The sequence below is a fragment of the Plecotus auritus genome (assembly GCF_963455305.1).
Source record: "Plecotus auritus genome assembly, chromosome: 1".
Taxonomy (NCBI): Eukaryota; Metazoa; Chordata; class Mammalia; order Chiroptera; family Vespertilionidae; genus Plecotus; species Plecotus auritus.
Window position 1 is genome coordinate 217,027,072 of NC_137770.1, and position 15,938 is coordinate 217,043,009.

At 41.9% G+C, this 15,938-nt stretch overlaps 1 protein-coding gene across 5 annotated transcripts in view; it reads left to right on the forward strand.

The window, feature by feature from the left end:
- FRYL (FRY like transcription coactivator) overlaps nt 1-15,938 on the forward strand; it is a 262,703-nt gene that overhangs the window by 229,345 nt on the left and 17,420 nt on the right. For all 5 annotated transcript variants that reach the window (XM_080646343.1, XM_080646344.1, XM_080646340.1 and 2 more), the window contains 4 exons: nt 3,638-3,841; nt 6,265-6,429; nt 11,796-12,046; nt 14,429-14,636. In XM_080646343.1, the coding sequence (XP_080502469.1) occupies nt 3,638-3,841; nt 6,265-6,429; nt 11,796-12,046; nt 14,429-14,636 (828 nt within the window). The remainder of the gene's footprint in view (nt 1-3,637; nt 3,842-6,264; nt 6,430-11,795; nt 12,047-14,428; nt 14,637-15,938) is intronic.

The following is a 15,938-nucleotide window of genomic DNA, read 5'->3' on the forward strand; positions in this document are numbered from 1 at the left end:
TTAAATTTATCAGACAGTTTTAAAGAGCATGGTGCTTACACTAACTTGATGGTTCCAAAGAATTTGAGTCTCTTAAAACTTTTTCCTACGGCACATGACGGAGACTCTTCCTGTGACATTCCTCACCGCTTTCTACTTGACGATGTAGCCAGCTCTCTCAAATGCCTCATCTCAGCTAACACCCCAAGGGCTTTCTCCTCTCGATGGATTAGTTTAGATCAAATTGATGGTGATTCCGTTCAGATGCTTTCCAAATGGAAAACCCAACTCCAAAAAGTGGGTTTATGAGCTCACAAAGCCGAGCCAGGCAGTCAGGGCTTCGGTAGATACGGCGCACTGTGATCTCTGCTCTGCCTTTCTCTTTAAGTCAGCCTGACCTCAGACGGCAGAGATGGCTGTCCCTGCTTGCTGTGTGTGGCAGCAGCCGTGTTCAGAAGTGGGGTCCCTTCCAGAAATGCTCTCATGAGAGGAAAGAAGTTGCTCTCCTAAACTCTTTTAGTGAATTTCTTGTCACATCTCCTTGGCCCACAGTGAGATATGTGCCAGTTTCTGAAACAGTCACTGGGCAAAGGGAATAGGCTTGCCCTGGTTGCCTTGGGCTCTTCGGGACCTATCCCTATAACTGAGGTCAGTACCCTAAACCACAGTCACCCAAACGTGAGAAAAGTTCATGTCAAATAGGTTGAGAAAATGTTCATGGTAAAATTGTTACCAGTATCTGTATTCAAGAGCCTCAAGCGCCTTATTTGGTATCCATACCATGTCATTGATAGATCTTTCTCCAAAGTATTTAAAATCACCCACAAAACCCGTATGCACTCAAGTCTCTTGAAGGGGGATTTCCTCTGGCTCTCACAGGTGAGGTGCAGGGATGAAGTGTCATGGCCTGTGCCATGTCACATCATTAGCTGTTGATGGGAAACCAGATAGGGAGGTCCTCTTCCATGTTTCAGCCTCCCCTGCAGACAGGACCACAGAGCCTCGGAGAGGTGCCTCTACACTAGCTTGGGAGGTAGGCAGGCTTCCCTAGGGTAGTTTACCATTTACGTATTCCCAGAGACACTCTTGTACAGGTTCCTTAGGAGCCCCTCCAGTATGACTCAGCAACTTGTAGGGCAGTGGCTTTTAAACGTTTTGGGTTTTTTCCCACTGTGATCCATAGTTAATACATTTTATATCACATCCAAATATATGCATGCACACACCTTTTTTTTCTTAGAACTATAATTTTTTTTAACTTTTTTTTTTTTAATCCTCACCCGAGGATATTTTTCCATTGATTTTAGAGAGTGGAAGAGAGAGGGAAAGACAGAGAGAAACAGAAACACATCAATTGGTTGCCTCCTACACGAGCTGACCAGGGCCCGGGCCAGGGAGGAGCCTGCAACCAAGGTACATGCCCTTGACCGGAATCGACCCCCGGACCCTTTGGTCTGCAGGCCGACGCACTACCCATTGAGCAAAACCAGCTAGGGCTACATGCACACACCTTTACAATACAATATTCAAGAGTATGCATCCCTACTCAGTGCTTTATGCACACTGATATTTTCTATTTATCTCCCTTTCATTTTATATTTGTTTTCCAAAAGGGCAGGCCACCACCCTCTAGAATTAATTTCAGAAATTGTGATGAGCTCAGTGGTTGAGTGTTGACTGTTCAATTCCCAGTCAGGGCACATGCCCAGGTTGCAGGCTCGATCCCCAGTGTGGAGGGGGTGCAGGAGGCAGCTGATCAATGACTCTCTCTCAGCACTGATGATTCTATCTCTCTCCCTCTCCCTTCCTCTCTGAAATAAAAATATATATGTATATTTTTAAAAGTGTGATGGGTTGAAGAGACCTGCTGCCCTACCTCAAGGGCATGTGCAGCTGCTGAATTCTTTTGTAGTTATTTGCTTCTTAGAGTTCAGAATTTAAAACTTCTAAAGGTAGGCCCTTGACATTTTTGTAATGATAAAATTATTTTTGTGGGATTTTTTTGTTCTTTTTAGAACACTAAATGCTTCATAGTTCATCTAGTACTCTGAAATGTCAGTGGTGGTAAAAATGGCTTTTGAATACAACTTCAGTCATATGAAATTAAAGATGCTCATTACAGGTCCATCTTTAATTCAGATGATAGTATTTTGGGGAGAGTGGTGCTAATTTCTGCCTCATAATTAGGCCAAATCAAATGATGGGGATTTCTCTAAAATCTAAATATAGTCTTGCTTAAAACAGGGTAACAGGAAAGACTTTGTGACAAAACAAACTTAACTGCTAATGAAACCTTGAAAGCCCAGTGCGTGTGAGGGCTGTTGCCATCACTATGTATGTTACGCAATAGTATTTGAAACGTGTTCCAGAAAGGTGGCTCTTCAGGCCCTGACCTGCAGAGCCCGAGGGCCTCTAGGACATGCCCTGGGAGCAGGGGAAGGAAGGGCCAAGGGCCAAGTGGCTAGAGCTCCTGGTTTGACAAGAGCAGCTCTGCTTTTGTTCGTCAATTTTATACAGCTGGCTTCCGTCTTAAATTTTATTTGAAATAAGTATTCCTCTGCTTTATTTACTTCTTCTTTTTTTTTTTTTTTTTTTTTTTTTTTTTTTAAGGCTTTGAAAGCCTCTATTCGGGGCAATCCCTCTTGAGTAAAGAAACACAAATAAATCGCATTTTGCTGGCCGACTCACTGTGATTTGTCATGTCAGGGTTTAGGAAAGAGTCATAAGAATTATATCCTTACAAAAGGAGGATCAGCTTAGAGTAAAAGAAACTTACATAAATCTGGGGTGAAACGGAAACTCGTCATGTCCCCTCTAGACCTTTTGAAGTGGCCAGAGTTATGTCTCGATAGCTGCAATAGCTTAAACTGTTTTATAATAAGAAATGACCATTTGGTTTAGTCAGAACCATCCTCCAGACTAAAACAGTTATGATCTTGTATGTTGTCAACTGCATGTTAGTTTAAGTCAGTTTTGCTTTGTATCAAGTAGTAAGTCTGTGAATTTTGAAGATTTTTCTTAAAGTTTGTGTTGCTGAAGTGTATCATAGAAATGTTGTTTTCATTGTCTGTCTCTGACTTCTTCACATAGCTTGCATTAAAAAGTAATTTAAATCACGTTGGCTTCTTGCACAAAGCTTAATCCAGAGCTTGAATCAGTCTTTGAGTTAGAGAAATCACAGTTTTCCCCAAGAAGTGTAGTGTATATTTAAATGTTTGTCTTCGTTCTTGCTAATTCTGTGTGTTTTCCTTTTTGCTAACCAGGAGCTGCAGGTAAGTTGCAGCCTGGTGTTGTGGGTTGTGTATTTGTTGTTGTCTGTGGTGTATTTGTCATCTTTGTGATCTCATTGTGTTTGTGTGTTAGACTAGAAATGGCCTAGATAGTAGATTTTAGATTTTGTTGGTCCCCAGTAATCAATATAGAAAGTTAAGAAAATTACTTAGTTAAAATGAGATTTTCAACCAAATATTTTGATCTCTTGAAATATAAATATTTAATGATGTCTTAAAAGTTTCAAGAAACTGAAGGGCTGATTGAAACTCTGCTTATGACGATGCACTGAGTATGTTTCATCTTGGTGTATGTTTCCCCAGTGTATGACATTTACTGCGGTTACGAGCACATGTTTGAGGTCTTAAAAGTCACATTGCTTTTCCAGGGGGAGAGTATGGACAATTTCAACTGGGGAGTCCGCCGGCGCTCGCTGGACAGCATTGACAAAGGGGACACGCCATCCCTCCAGGAGTACCAGTGCTCCAGCAGCACCCCCAGCCTGAACCTGACCAACCAGGAGGACACAGACGAGTCCTCGGAGGAGGAGGCGGCCCTCACAGCGAGCCAGATACTCTCGCGCACGCAGATGGTACCCAGTTACCTCCTCTCACAGCGACAGCTGCTCTCCTTGTCCTCCTAACCTCCAACCTAGTAATTCCTGTTTCTTGATGTTCTGGTTTTCATTTCAGTTTGGGTAAAATGCACACACTGAAATGGAAATACAGACTCGCAGCAGTAACGGGGTGCACTGTTACCCTTACAGGACATTGGTGCTGCACACCCCATAGCTAAGACAGGTTTCACATCGCTTCCCTCCTGGTGGCGGCGAATTGGTCTGGGCCTCTCCGAGGCCCTCCCATGAGTGATGCATGTTTTAGAATCAGTGTGAATACCAATTTGCTACCCGCTTTTCTCTTCCAGTCAGTGTGGAAAGATTGAGCACGACTTTGGTCTCACAGTCAAGTCAGTTACTGGCAGAGGGAGCTTCTGACTTGTAGCCCGTGGGCTGATGACAGAGCGTTAAAGGATGAGTGGAAAATGAGAAAAAGAAGGCTGTAGAACCATCCGGTCCTTCGGAAATGTGGGGGTGAAGGAAGGTTAGATGCAGTGTGAGGAAGGGTGTGTGGAACAGCCACCGCGGTGCACGCGGTAAAGAGTCACATCTGTGTTCCACAGTGTGCCTTTCCACACGGAGCTAGGCGGGCCTCTCTCTGCTCAGCCCCACGCTCAGTCTGCTGGTGAGGTGCTGGCAGCAATGCTGAATGCCGGGCTGAGCTGGACTTACACTAGATGTACAGTTAGTTGTCAGTTTCTGGTTGGCTTTCTGTCGCCTCTCACGTTTTAGCATCTCATTGCTGCCCCACTAAGTCTCTCAACTAACCCCCATTTATGTATTAGAATGATAAGCGTTGTCATTCACTGAGTGTGTAAGATGCGCCAGTCTCTGCTCACGGGGTTTTACATGGATTAGTCACTGTAACTCCGAACCACCGGCCCAAGAATGGTTGCTGCAGTTCCGCAGACTAAGTGACTTGTCCTGGGCCCCACGGCTAGGGGGTGGGTTTGAACCAGGCAGTGTGTCTCTAGGCCAGCCTTGGGCAAACTACGGCCCGCGGGCCGGATCCGGCTGTTCTATCTGATTCTCTTGCTCTCCCCTCCACTCCTTTACTTTGAAATTATATTAGTTCACACAAACACTCCATCCATGCTTTTGTTCCGGCCCTCCGGTCCAGTTTAAGAACCCATTGTGGCCCTCGAGTCAAAAAGTTTGCCCACCCCTGCTCTAGACCCATGCCACCCAGGCTTGGTCCTCCATGGGACTGTCTTCATGTAATCAGGGGTGGGGAACCTTTTGTCTGCCAAGGGCCTTTTGGATATTTATGACGTCATTTGCGGACCACATAACATTATCAACTTAAAAAATTAGCCTGCTATATTTGGTCAGACATTTAAAACATTTAATTAACTCACCCCTAATGCCTTGGTAGGGGGAGACCAAATGATTTTGCGGGCCGGACAGTCCCCACCCCTAATAAAGGAATGGCTGGGTTCCTGACAGCAGTGATGGAGCGAAGGACGCAACAGGCCCTCCCAGGAGCCAGACTGCAGGCTCAGAGGCTGGCATTGCCACCCACCTGCCCTGCAACTGTGGTCAAGATTACCCGCCCCCCGCCCACCCCTTTAAAGCAGGCCTCCTGACTATATCTACCTCCTGGGAGTCTCAGGAGGAGGAAAGCCACCTGGGCTATAGCAAGTGCTTAATCGGGTTCCTTAGCTCTCATGATAGCCTCAGGGCAGAATTACTGTCTCCTCATCAGGCCAACCCCCGTCATGGCGGCCATGAGATAAAAAAGAACTTGAAGTCGCTACCTCCTCCTGGGGGGGGTGAGGGGGTGGAATTTTCTTTCTATCTACTTTGAATCACAGACTTCATATTTTTTATGTTGAATATTGACCATGAAAAATTTATAGCCTACTTAAAAGAGGAAAAACTATATTATTTTTTCTAATTAACTAAGACTATAAACCAACTAATGATGGACTGCCGTGACAGCACCTTTGTTGCCCTAATTCCTTTTGTATTACTGACGTTTCGTGGTGTTGATTTTCGCTTAAGTCGGTGAACAGCAGTTCACAATGAAAACTAGCGCTGCTTCCTGAGACGCCGCACGTGCGTGGCACCGAAGCCTTGGGGGAGAGCCTGCCCACAGATCTCAGACCAACCGAAAACAGACGCTGCTGCAAAACATGCGTGTGCTCCAGATGAAGTTACCTGGAGCTCTTCCCCTGGTTCGGTTTGTTTGCAAAGCCCAGCCCGCGGTGCTGATGGGCCGTGGCCTGCGTTAGCAGCACCCCTTCGCGTAGAGACTGAACGGAGCACAGGGCCATTTTAGGAAGTCAGAGATCTTCCTAACGAAGCCGTCGTTACCCCCCCCACCCTCCGGGGCAGTATGTTATGATGTAGAACATGTTTCATAAATAAGTTCCCTGTTTTACTGTTTCTCCTTTTAGTTAAGCAGTGATTCTGCTGCCGATGAAACCACACCAGACCATCCTGAGTTGCTCCAGTCCCAAGACTCCACGGGCAGCATCTCAGCAGAAGAAGTGCTGCAAATCAGAGATGAGACCCCAAGTTTGGAGCCCTCTCTAGACAGTGCTAACAGCCAGCTGCCTGAGGTGGGGAGAAGTGGGGGCTGGTGCATGGCCAATTTGGGCTCCTTTTAGCCTCTGGGACATCCCTTGCTTTCCTCTCAAAAAGAGTTTTCATCCGATGATGCTAAAAATTTGATTTGTGTGCGGTATTTCTAACCTGGTGGGTTATTTTGACATAAAATAGTCAAATCTGATGATGAAAAACAGCCGGTGGATTAAGGAAATGACCTGCAGGTTAGAAATAGCCCTGAGTGTCTGTAATGAGCATCTGTGTTGCAGAACGTGATTCGGTTCCTGTGCAGCCGCTGCTGGGGCGGTGGGCACCTCGGTGGCGCTGCCTTCTCTAAGGACCGCTTTGCTTTTCCATTTCTTTTTGCTTTGTATTCGGGGTTAAGTAATCGGTGCTGTGATTGGGATGGAAACCTCAGGCCAGCTGTGTTAGCAGTTGTTTAAATGAAATCTTTAAAAAAAAAAAAGAAAAAGAAAAAAAAAAAGACTGGAACTACTAGCGTTGTGTTTTTTGGAAAGGCCTGTGAGAAGTAAGCCAGAGTCCAAGCTAATGACTGACTAAAAATAAGTAAGTATTAGTTTTCTTAGTGTGTTGTTGTTGTTTTTTAAGATTATTACAAATACTTTCTTTAAAACTGTAATTATATAGCTCTGTTATATGTGCTTTCATGCCTTGGTAACTATTAGGAAAAGACTCTATTTTTTCAGTGGTAAACAAATTAATGTAGTCAGTAGATCTCATCATTTTAGTAAGTTGAATTCTCACGCTCTTATTAAACTGACAGTATATTTTACATCTTTAACAGTAAGCAGACGTATTTTGAAATGAAGGCGTTTTGGTGGCTTTTAAAAAATGCTCCTACTAGTGTAGCTGAAGTTTAGATCATTCAACTCAGCAAATGTTAATTGAGATTTTGCTAGATGCCAGGCTTCCAGGGAGGTGCTGGGGAGATGAACAGGCACGCGCCCTGCTCTCGGGGAGACAGAGGAAGTTAAAAAGGAGCATCTCCTTTCAGTCCGAGAAACTCAGGGACACACGTGCTCAAGGGTTTGTGAAAACTCGGAGGCTGGCCAGCTGCGCACGGGGCGGTGGTGGTGAAGGACAGGCTTCATGGCCGTTGGGACATGCCAGGCAGAGGGGCACGGTGTGGAGAGACAGGGCCGTGTGAAATGAGGAGGTTCTGGTGACACCTGCAAACACAGTATTTCTGGAGAACACAGTGGAGGAGAGACGGTTAGGGTCTCAGACATGAAGAGTCCTGCGTGCTGTGCTAAAGACTGAGACTTTATCTTGAGAGGCTAGGAAGTCATGGGTTTCCATTCTTCCACGATTTGCCGGTGACAAGCACTGAAGCAGATGCCCAGGTGTTGAGCCCCTGCCATGTGCTGGGCACTATCCCGGCTCACAGCACTGTGTGGAAGAGACAGAGGCTGCTGGGTTTGGGAGCTCAGCTCCAGTAGGGGAGACAGAATAAACAGGAAAACAAATAAAATATAAATACCGTATTAGAAAGTGAGCGTCTTACTCATACTAAGAAAATCTAACGGCAATGTGGTCTTGGTGAGAGAGAGGTTGAGGTGGGGTGCGTTTGAGGTGAAGCCTAAGGGACAAGGAGGAGCCACCCCTTGACGATGGGAGGGGGGTGTTCGGGTGCAGGGAGCAGCCTGGGATACGGGGAGTGAGGGAGAGGGAGTCGGGCTGGGCTCCCTGGTCGCCATTAGAGACCACACAGCAGGTGACCACGGGAGGATTTTAAGCAGGACATGATCTGATGATGTTTATTTAAATCTCAGCTTTTCTTATGGAAAAAGGGAAGTAGGTTCTTGTACCTGCCACAGGCAGCTTGTTGCATTCCAGGCACCTATCATCCGGGAAAGGTTAGGGTCTGCCTGGTGTTTCAGCGGAGTCTGCATGGAAAGAGGCATGCAGTGTGGACCGGAGGAGGCTGAGACAAGGAGATAATGTTAGCAAGAGATAAAGAGGGCCCGAACTAAGACCAGGTGCCTGGAAGGGAGAAATGTTTACAACCGAGAACTGACAAATTTAGAGGTGCACCTTAAGTAGATGATATTTCTTTCAGCTGTTGGGAGGCTTATTAAGTGAGCATTAACTACCAGTTAATATGTCTAGCTTGGATCATAATGTTAAAAGGTCAACAGACATTCTCATTAGAAACCATGGAAACAGCAGACTGATGCTAGAAATATTTTCTTAAGAAAAGCAGTGTGGTTAATGATTATTTGTTTTAATATTGTTTAACAAATAGGACACTCTTAATTTTTGGTTATTAAAAAGCTAAACTACCTCCTAGAAATAATTCATATATTTCCATATAGTATATTGGAAATTGTTTTATTTCGGATGGGCATTCATTCATCCAATAATATTTAATGCGCTTACCTCCTAGGCGCTATAAAGTTCCTGATGATACTTTATTTTCTTTCCTAAAGGAAAAACACTTCATTTTCTAGATTTTTTTTCCACAGTAGTGGGTTTCATTACTAGTATAAACTATGTGAACTGGTGGATAAGAACGAAGGAGATATTTTTAAACCATAGTATTTAAAAACAGTTCTATTGACATTAAAACTGTCACCCAAAAGAATGCTGTTCACAAGAGAATAATACAAGCTTGTATCTGTTGGGTGTGTTGGCCTAATTTGGTTTTCCCTGCTGTGCCTAAAAATGTCAAATGACCCCAAATTGCCCCCTTTTTAAGAAAGTATGAAAGCCCCAAGATACGGAAATAAAACCATAGCTCTATTGCTTAAAGCATCTTCTTAAAATAAGGAATAGAATTAATTTTAATAGGTGAGCTATTTTACGAATAAAGGGGAAAAAATCCATCCCTAGGAGTGTTTTTGAATTTTTTCTCTTAGATTATGTTAATATCAGGAAGATAAAACAACAGGCAACGGTGTTTCATGTCATGCCTGGAACTTCTGGGCTGGAGGGGACTCGGTTCTGAACTTGTGTTTATTAGAGAAACCCTCACAGAGGATTTCTTCCAGTGTTTATAATAGTTTGGAGACCAATTCACGGATGACAGAAATTATTCCTTATAGGTATTGAATCTTTGAATGTAACACAGTATGTTTGTGTTTGTCTAATAAGAAAATTTGATTCTCATAATTTACATATAGCCATGGAATCCATTCCATTAGCCCAAAAGCAGTGTCTTCATGAAATCTAGGTGCTATAGAAAATTTCAGTGTATATTATGTAATATATGTACAATTATAAAATTTATTTTCCAATAACAAATGACAACCAGACATAGGTATAAACTAATGAAAAATTAGGGCATTAAACTAAGAAGTTTGGTGGATTGTTTCGACCTGATATGTTTAAATTGATGTAGAAGGAAAAATTAACACCAATAAAAATTCTAGGTGTAGAAATGTCTATCACATGAACTGTCTTTCCAAATAACTGATGCTTATTACTTAATGGCCAAATCATCAAAAAAGAAAATTTTAGATGGAAACCTTTGAGTGTGTTGCATATAAGTTATTGGGATGACTAAGGAATACTTGTACTGTATTATTTTTTAAGTATTATTCTGTGAAGACTCAATCCCTTCATGCACACCTTGTATTTTCTTGCCATATTTCTGTGCCTTTGACAACTTCTAATTCCTTTTCCCTGAAATACTACCAATCTTAGCTTGGGCTGTTGTAACAAAATACCATAAACTGGGTAGCTTATCAACAACGGAAATCTATTTCTCACAGTTCCAGAGGCCAAGAAATCCAAGATCAAGGTGCCGGCCAATTCATGGTCTGGTGAGGGCCCTCTTCCTCACAGCAGATGACTGTTTTCTTGCTGTGTCTTCACATGGAGGGAAAAAGAGCTGGCTAAGCTCTCTGGCCTCTAATAAGGGCCCTGATCCCATTCAGGAGGGCTCCAGTCTCATGACCTAATCACCTCCCAAAGGCTCCACCTCCTGATACCATCCATGGGGGTGTAGGGTTTCAAATGTAAATTTTGGGAGGACAGATATTCATTCCACAGCTCAACCCCATCTTGTCACAGTCCATCACATGTTTCCTCCAAAGAGATGGGTCTCAATTGCTTCAACCAGATGGGATCTTGCTCTTCTTTGAGTACCAGTAGTCCCTTGTCTATTGCTTATGATATTTACCTTACACTTACCATATTCATTTATCTCAGAGCACCCAGCCCAGAACCTGATCAGAATCCTTCTTTTGTTATATAAATTTTACAGATGAATAAGCCAAGGCTCAGGCTGGTCAAAAGTCAAGGGTTCTGACTTTCACTTTTCATATTTTGGAAGAATAATCTATTTTTATCCATGAAAACGAGTTAAGAAACTAATGTAAAACTAAATAGTAACTTGGGTCTAAGCCAGTGGTCGGCAAACTCATTAGTCAACAGAGCCAAATAGTACAATGATTGAAATTTCTTTTGAGAGCCAAATTTTTTAAACTTAAACTATATAGGTAGGTACATTGTTATTAACTTAATTAGGGTACTCCTAAGCTGGCCTTTGCTAAAAACTCAAGGGACCAAAGAGCCGCAGTTCGCCGACCACTGGTCTAAGCAATAAAAGAAGCTGGTCTTTATTCTTAAAACTGTAAGGGACCAATAGTGCTCATTTTCAAACTGATTAATATCCATGCAAATTTGTATTATCATTTGCTTGGGGTTTGAAGAATGCAGTCATCCTGTTTGATAAATGAGCTTGTAATTCATTTACTTTTCAAAAATAAAAGTCTAAAATTTCCCAGTGGTTTCTGAACTGTAACTCAGTGATGTAATGAGGTTGTGTGGTCTTAATACCTGAAAGCAATTGTTACATCACAAGTATTCAGCTCATTTATGCCAGGAAGACCGTGAACCATCATTGTTTCAGTTTAATTCTCCTGATTAGACAGAACCTGTTCCTGATTCATGCGCAACCCCACAGGGCTGGTGGGTTAACTATTTTGAATTATCCCCCTTCCTTATATCTGGAATTTACTGGATATAATGTTCTGGTATAATGAAAGGAATGATATTTTATGTGAGAGAGAATTTATAGTAATAGAAACTTCTTATGTAGAATTAGAATATGTATGAGAGAAGATATTTTTCCAAAGAACATATTTCTAACTAAACACCTAAATCCTCTTAAGAGAACTCCTTGATGTTTCTATGTGACAATAGGTGATAACATATTAATTTCAATTTTTTTTAAACCTGGGACTATTTCTAAAAAAACAACTTTATATAATCAGAATCTAAAAACTTCAAAAATTAAACTGTATGAAGACAACTTAATAAAATAGTTGTATATTGATGGCAATAGTCGTTATTTTATGTTGATAAATTGTCTTTTTTAACGTTATTAAAGTCCATAACAATACTGTTTTCACAGGACACAAGTTCAGTATTAAAGGAGGAACAGGTTATTACAGCCTTTGGAGATGCAGGGGCATACGTAATTCAAGAACAGCAGGATTCTCTCGTGTGTCAAAGAATTCTTGATTTAGAGGAAACTGACATGCCAGAGCCTCTGGCCCCTGAGAGCTACCCAGAGTCCATCTGTGAGGATGATGTCACCTTAGCTTTGAAAGAACTAGATGAAAGATGTGAGGAGGAAGAAGCTGATTTTTCTGGACTGTCTAGGTGAGAAAAAGGCATCACAAACACTTTCATGAGATGGTATCTTTGCTCCCACCCCCTCCCAAATATGACCCTCTATTCCAGTTTACTTTCATTTCTGTGTATGTTTTAGTCATACTATCTTCGTTTTTAATGATTTACTGTGGTGGGTTTATTTTCTTTTATTAACATTCACTTAAAAACAAATGAGCATTTCTCAAGGCATAGTGGGTGTAATTATACATTTTTAGAAGCAGCAAATACCTATTTTGGCGGAATGCCTAATAGCCAAATGTTAAAATCAGTATTGGGCCATGGCCAGATCCACATATCAAAATCATGGAGTGAACTTCTGTGATCCCAGAATAAATCTGAAATATGCCTAAAAATGATTTTCCACTTTCATTATCAGTGGTCAGATTTTTCATGTTTGACATATAAAGAGCAGAAGTGATGATTTTTTAGTACTCTCAGACTGTTCCTTCTAAATGTTTCTCTAGTCTACAATCTGACACTCCTTGATAATTATTCTTACACAGAAATATTTAGTAATCATCAAATGTCAGTTTTACTCTTGCAATAAAAATTATTCAGTTGTACCTCAATTGATAATAGAGTTTAAATATGTATAACAGGTGAGGATAATTTTCACTCTTAGTATTTCTGGAGTCTGACCTACATATGGACGTGGACATTCAGACCTTAACAGCACCTTGTTGATGTTTTTTATTTGGATATGACAGTAGCCTATGCATTCACTCACTCACCGATCATACTCAAGTTCAGGGATGCCAGAAGCACTGTGGGGGTAGATAGCCAGCTGTTCATCTTTCTAAAAGGCTAAAGTCAAATGGTTGACTGATACTGAAATGGAATAGCGCATCCCTACTAATTACAGAGGCACATCCACTCAAGCTTACAGGATACATTTTGTTCAAATCAGTCACCCCAGTGACACTTTAAAAATTAAGATTTTGAGGTATAATTTAACTGTTCACTTCAAATATCTGCTTTGTTTTCATCTTTCCCCCCAACCTTTCCTCAGATCCTTCTCTTCATAATTTCTGCCTTGTAAGGTGGAACAGGCAACTGTAAGGCCTTGAGGAACCCGTTGCTTTATGGAGTGTCTGGCTCAAGCTCTGCATCCTCAAGACCCAGAGTTGCACACTTCATAGATTGTCCAGTCGAAATACATCTTTCTTTTTTTTTTTCATCGTTCCATTTTTGTTATCTGACTCTTGAGATTATAAATTCCTTATAGAAAATGCCTAGGTCGTATGTTTCTTTTGTGTAAAATCTGTCCCTGCCGTACTGCTGAGCACACAGTATGTGAAGTAACTGAGCTAGCACTGCACGTCAGGGCTTTCATTATCGGGTTTGGACCCATAGTCCTGGAGTCAGATTCTGGTTCCGTCATTTCGTACCCAACAGCCTAAGCATATTATTTAACCTCCCTAAACTGTTTTTGCCCAGCTGGCGTGAATCAAGTTGGTTGAGTGTCGTCCTGTGCACCAAAAGGTTGCCAGTTCGTTTCCCAGTTGGGGTACATACGGAAGCAACCAGTTAATGTTTCTCTCTCACATAGATGTTTCTCTCTCTCTCTCTCTCTCTCTCTCTCTCTCTCTCTCTCTCTCTCTACCTACCTACCTACCTAAGCATGCCTTTGGGTGAGGATTAAAAAAAATAAACAAGCAAACTTTTTTCCTCATCGAGAAAATTGAGATAATAGTGTCTAACCCTCAAAGAGTTGCTGTGAAGAATGAATGAAACAATCCATATAAAGTACTTAACACAGCCCTTGACACAAAGTACATGGCCAAAACTTCTTTAATATCATCATCAATTTGGGCCTCCAAAATTGACCATTTAAAATGGAAAATTTTTTAATTTATTGAGGTAACGTCAGTTAATAACATTATATACATTTCAGGTGCACAATACTATAATTTGACATCTTATATACTACTGCATGTTCACACCAAAAGTCTACTTTTTTTTCCATTACCGTATATTTGACCCCTTTACCCAATTCTTCTTTCTTCACCCTCTTCCCCTCTGGTAACCATCGTTCTGTTGTCTGTATCTATGAGTTTGTTTATGTAACATGAAAGCTTTCTAATCTGAATTATTCATAGCCACTACTGAAATTAGTCCATAGCGTTGGCATATCATAGGACTTGGGTTGTTTTAAGGTAGTCGAGTGAAATTAGATTTCTAATTCCAAAGAGGCTAAGTAGAAGGTGCTAACCAGAAATCTGCTTACTTGTGCTTATTCGTGTGTTCTTACAAAGTTTTATTTGTTGTGCATTCATAAGAATAATGTATATTGGATGACTAAAAGTATTCTAAGTAACTGAGTCTGTTCTTCTAAGAGAGCATTATGATTTCTGTGATCTGTGTTAACAGTCAAGATGAGGAAGAGCAAGATGGTTTTCCAGAAGTGCAGGCATCACCTCTGCCGTCGCCATTCCTTTCTGCCATAATCGCCGCCTTCCAGCCCGTGGCCTGCGAGGACGAAGAGGAAGCCTGGCGCTGCCACGTCAACCAGATGCTGTCTGACTCCGATGGGTCCTGCGCCGTGTTTACTTTCCATGTGTTCTCCAGGCTGTTTCAGGTCAGGGAGGTTTAAGCTTTCTGAATCACATCATTGTTCCCTGATAAAGTTACCGTTTTTTGGTCTAAAATCAGTATCTCAAATTTTAATACTCCCACTGATTTTAAATTTTTTTCCCCCTAAGATAGTGATACTACTAAATTCACACTGTGACATTGTACTGCTGCTGGTACTGTATACAGTGACTACTCTAGGTAGCTCCCTTGCGGCAGTTAGAATAAAACTTCAAAACAACTGATAAATTTCCTGTCGTGTACCAGGCACCATCAGGGATACCAAAGAAATATAAAAGCATGGTCCCTGCCTTCAAGGAGCTTACAGTCAGTATCTTAAAACAGTTTAAATGCTAAAATAATTAGTACTTTCATTACTGTGTGGGGACCTTAAAAAATTTAACTAATGTTGCTTCTAATCCTAAAAATAATAATAATATAATAATGAGCCAACATTTATTGAGTACTCACTACATGCTAGGCACCTTGCTAACTTCTCTACACCAAGTATTTCATTCTTAAGACAGACCTATGGAATGTAAATATTTTCAGCGTTCTGTAGCTAGGGAAACTAAGGCTCAGAGCAATGCCACCATTGAAGTCGCTGTCCTGAACTACCTAGCACGCTTCCTCCCTCCCTGAGCCAGTTTTGCTTATCTTGGAAGAGCCTGCCAAATACCTTTACTCACTGAAGCTTTCCCAACCATTCCAACCTCAGTCTCTCCCTCCTGGAAGTTCCCTAGTGCTAATGGGACTATGGACTTAATTCTGAACTTTTGCATTGCTTGTGTGAGCCACGTCCCACGTGGTTCAGGGTTCAGGATCTGGAGAAGGGCCAACCGCAAATGACGAGACAAGACAAATAATAATTTGGAAATTGGGGGGCCAGTGCGGAGAGTCCAACGCAAGGGGAAGGACTTCACTGGTGCCCAGGCCCTGCCAACCTTTTATTCAATTTTGGATACACATAAAGCCCTTAGGCAGGCAATTCCAGTAACAGGCAGACTATCTTAAAGGTCAGTAAATATTAGTAAAGATTTACTCGGAGACTATTTGGTCAAGAAATTGCTTGAGCTACCATTGTCTCGACTAAGCAATCGATGCATAGCTCTGGCCCTTGCAGGGCTCAAGGTTCACCAGCGTTCGGGCTCCTTGTTTACACTTCTCTGAGAGTGAAGACCATGGGTAGCTTCCAACAATTGCTACTTGATTTTCTGCTTATGTTCTTTTCTTTCCTTTGTCATTCTGAGTTTCCTGATGCCTGAGATTGTGGCTTAGGTCTTTTAAAAAAATATATTCATAATGACAC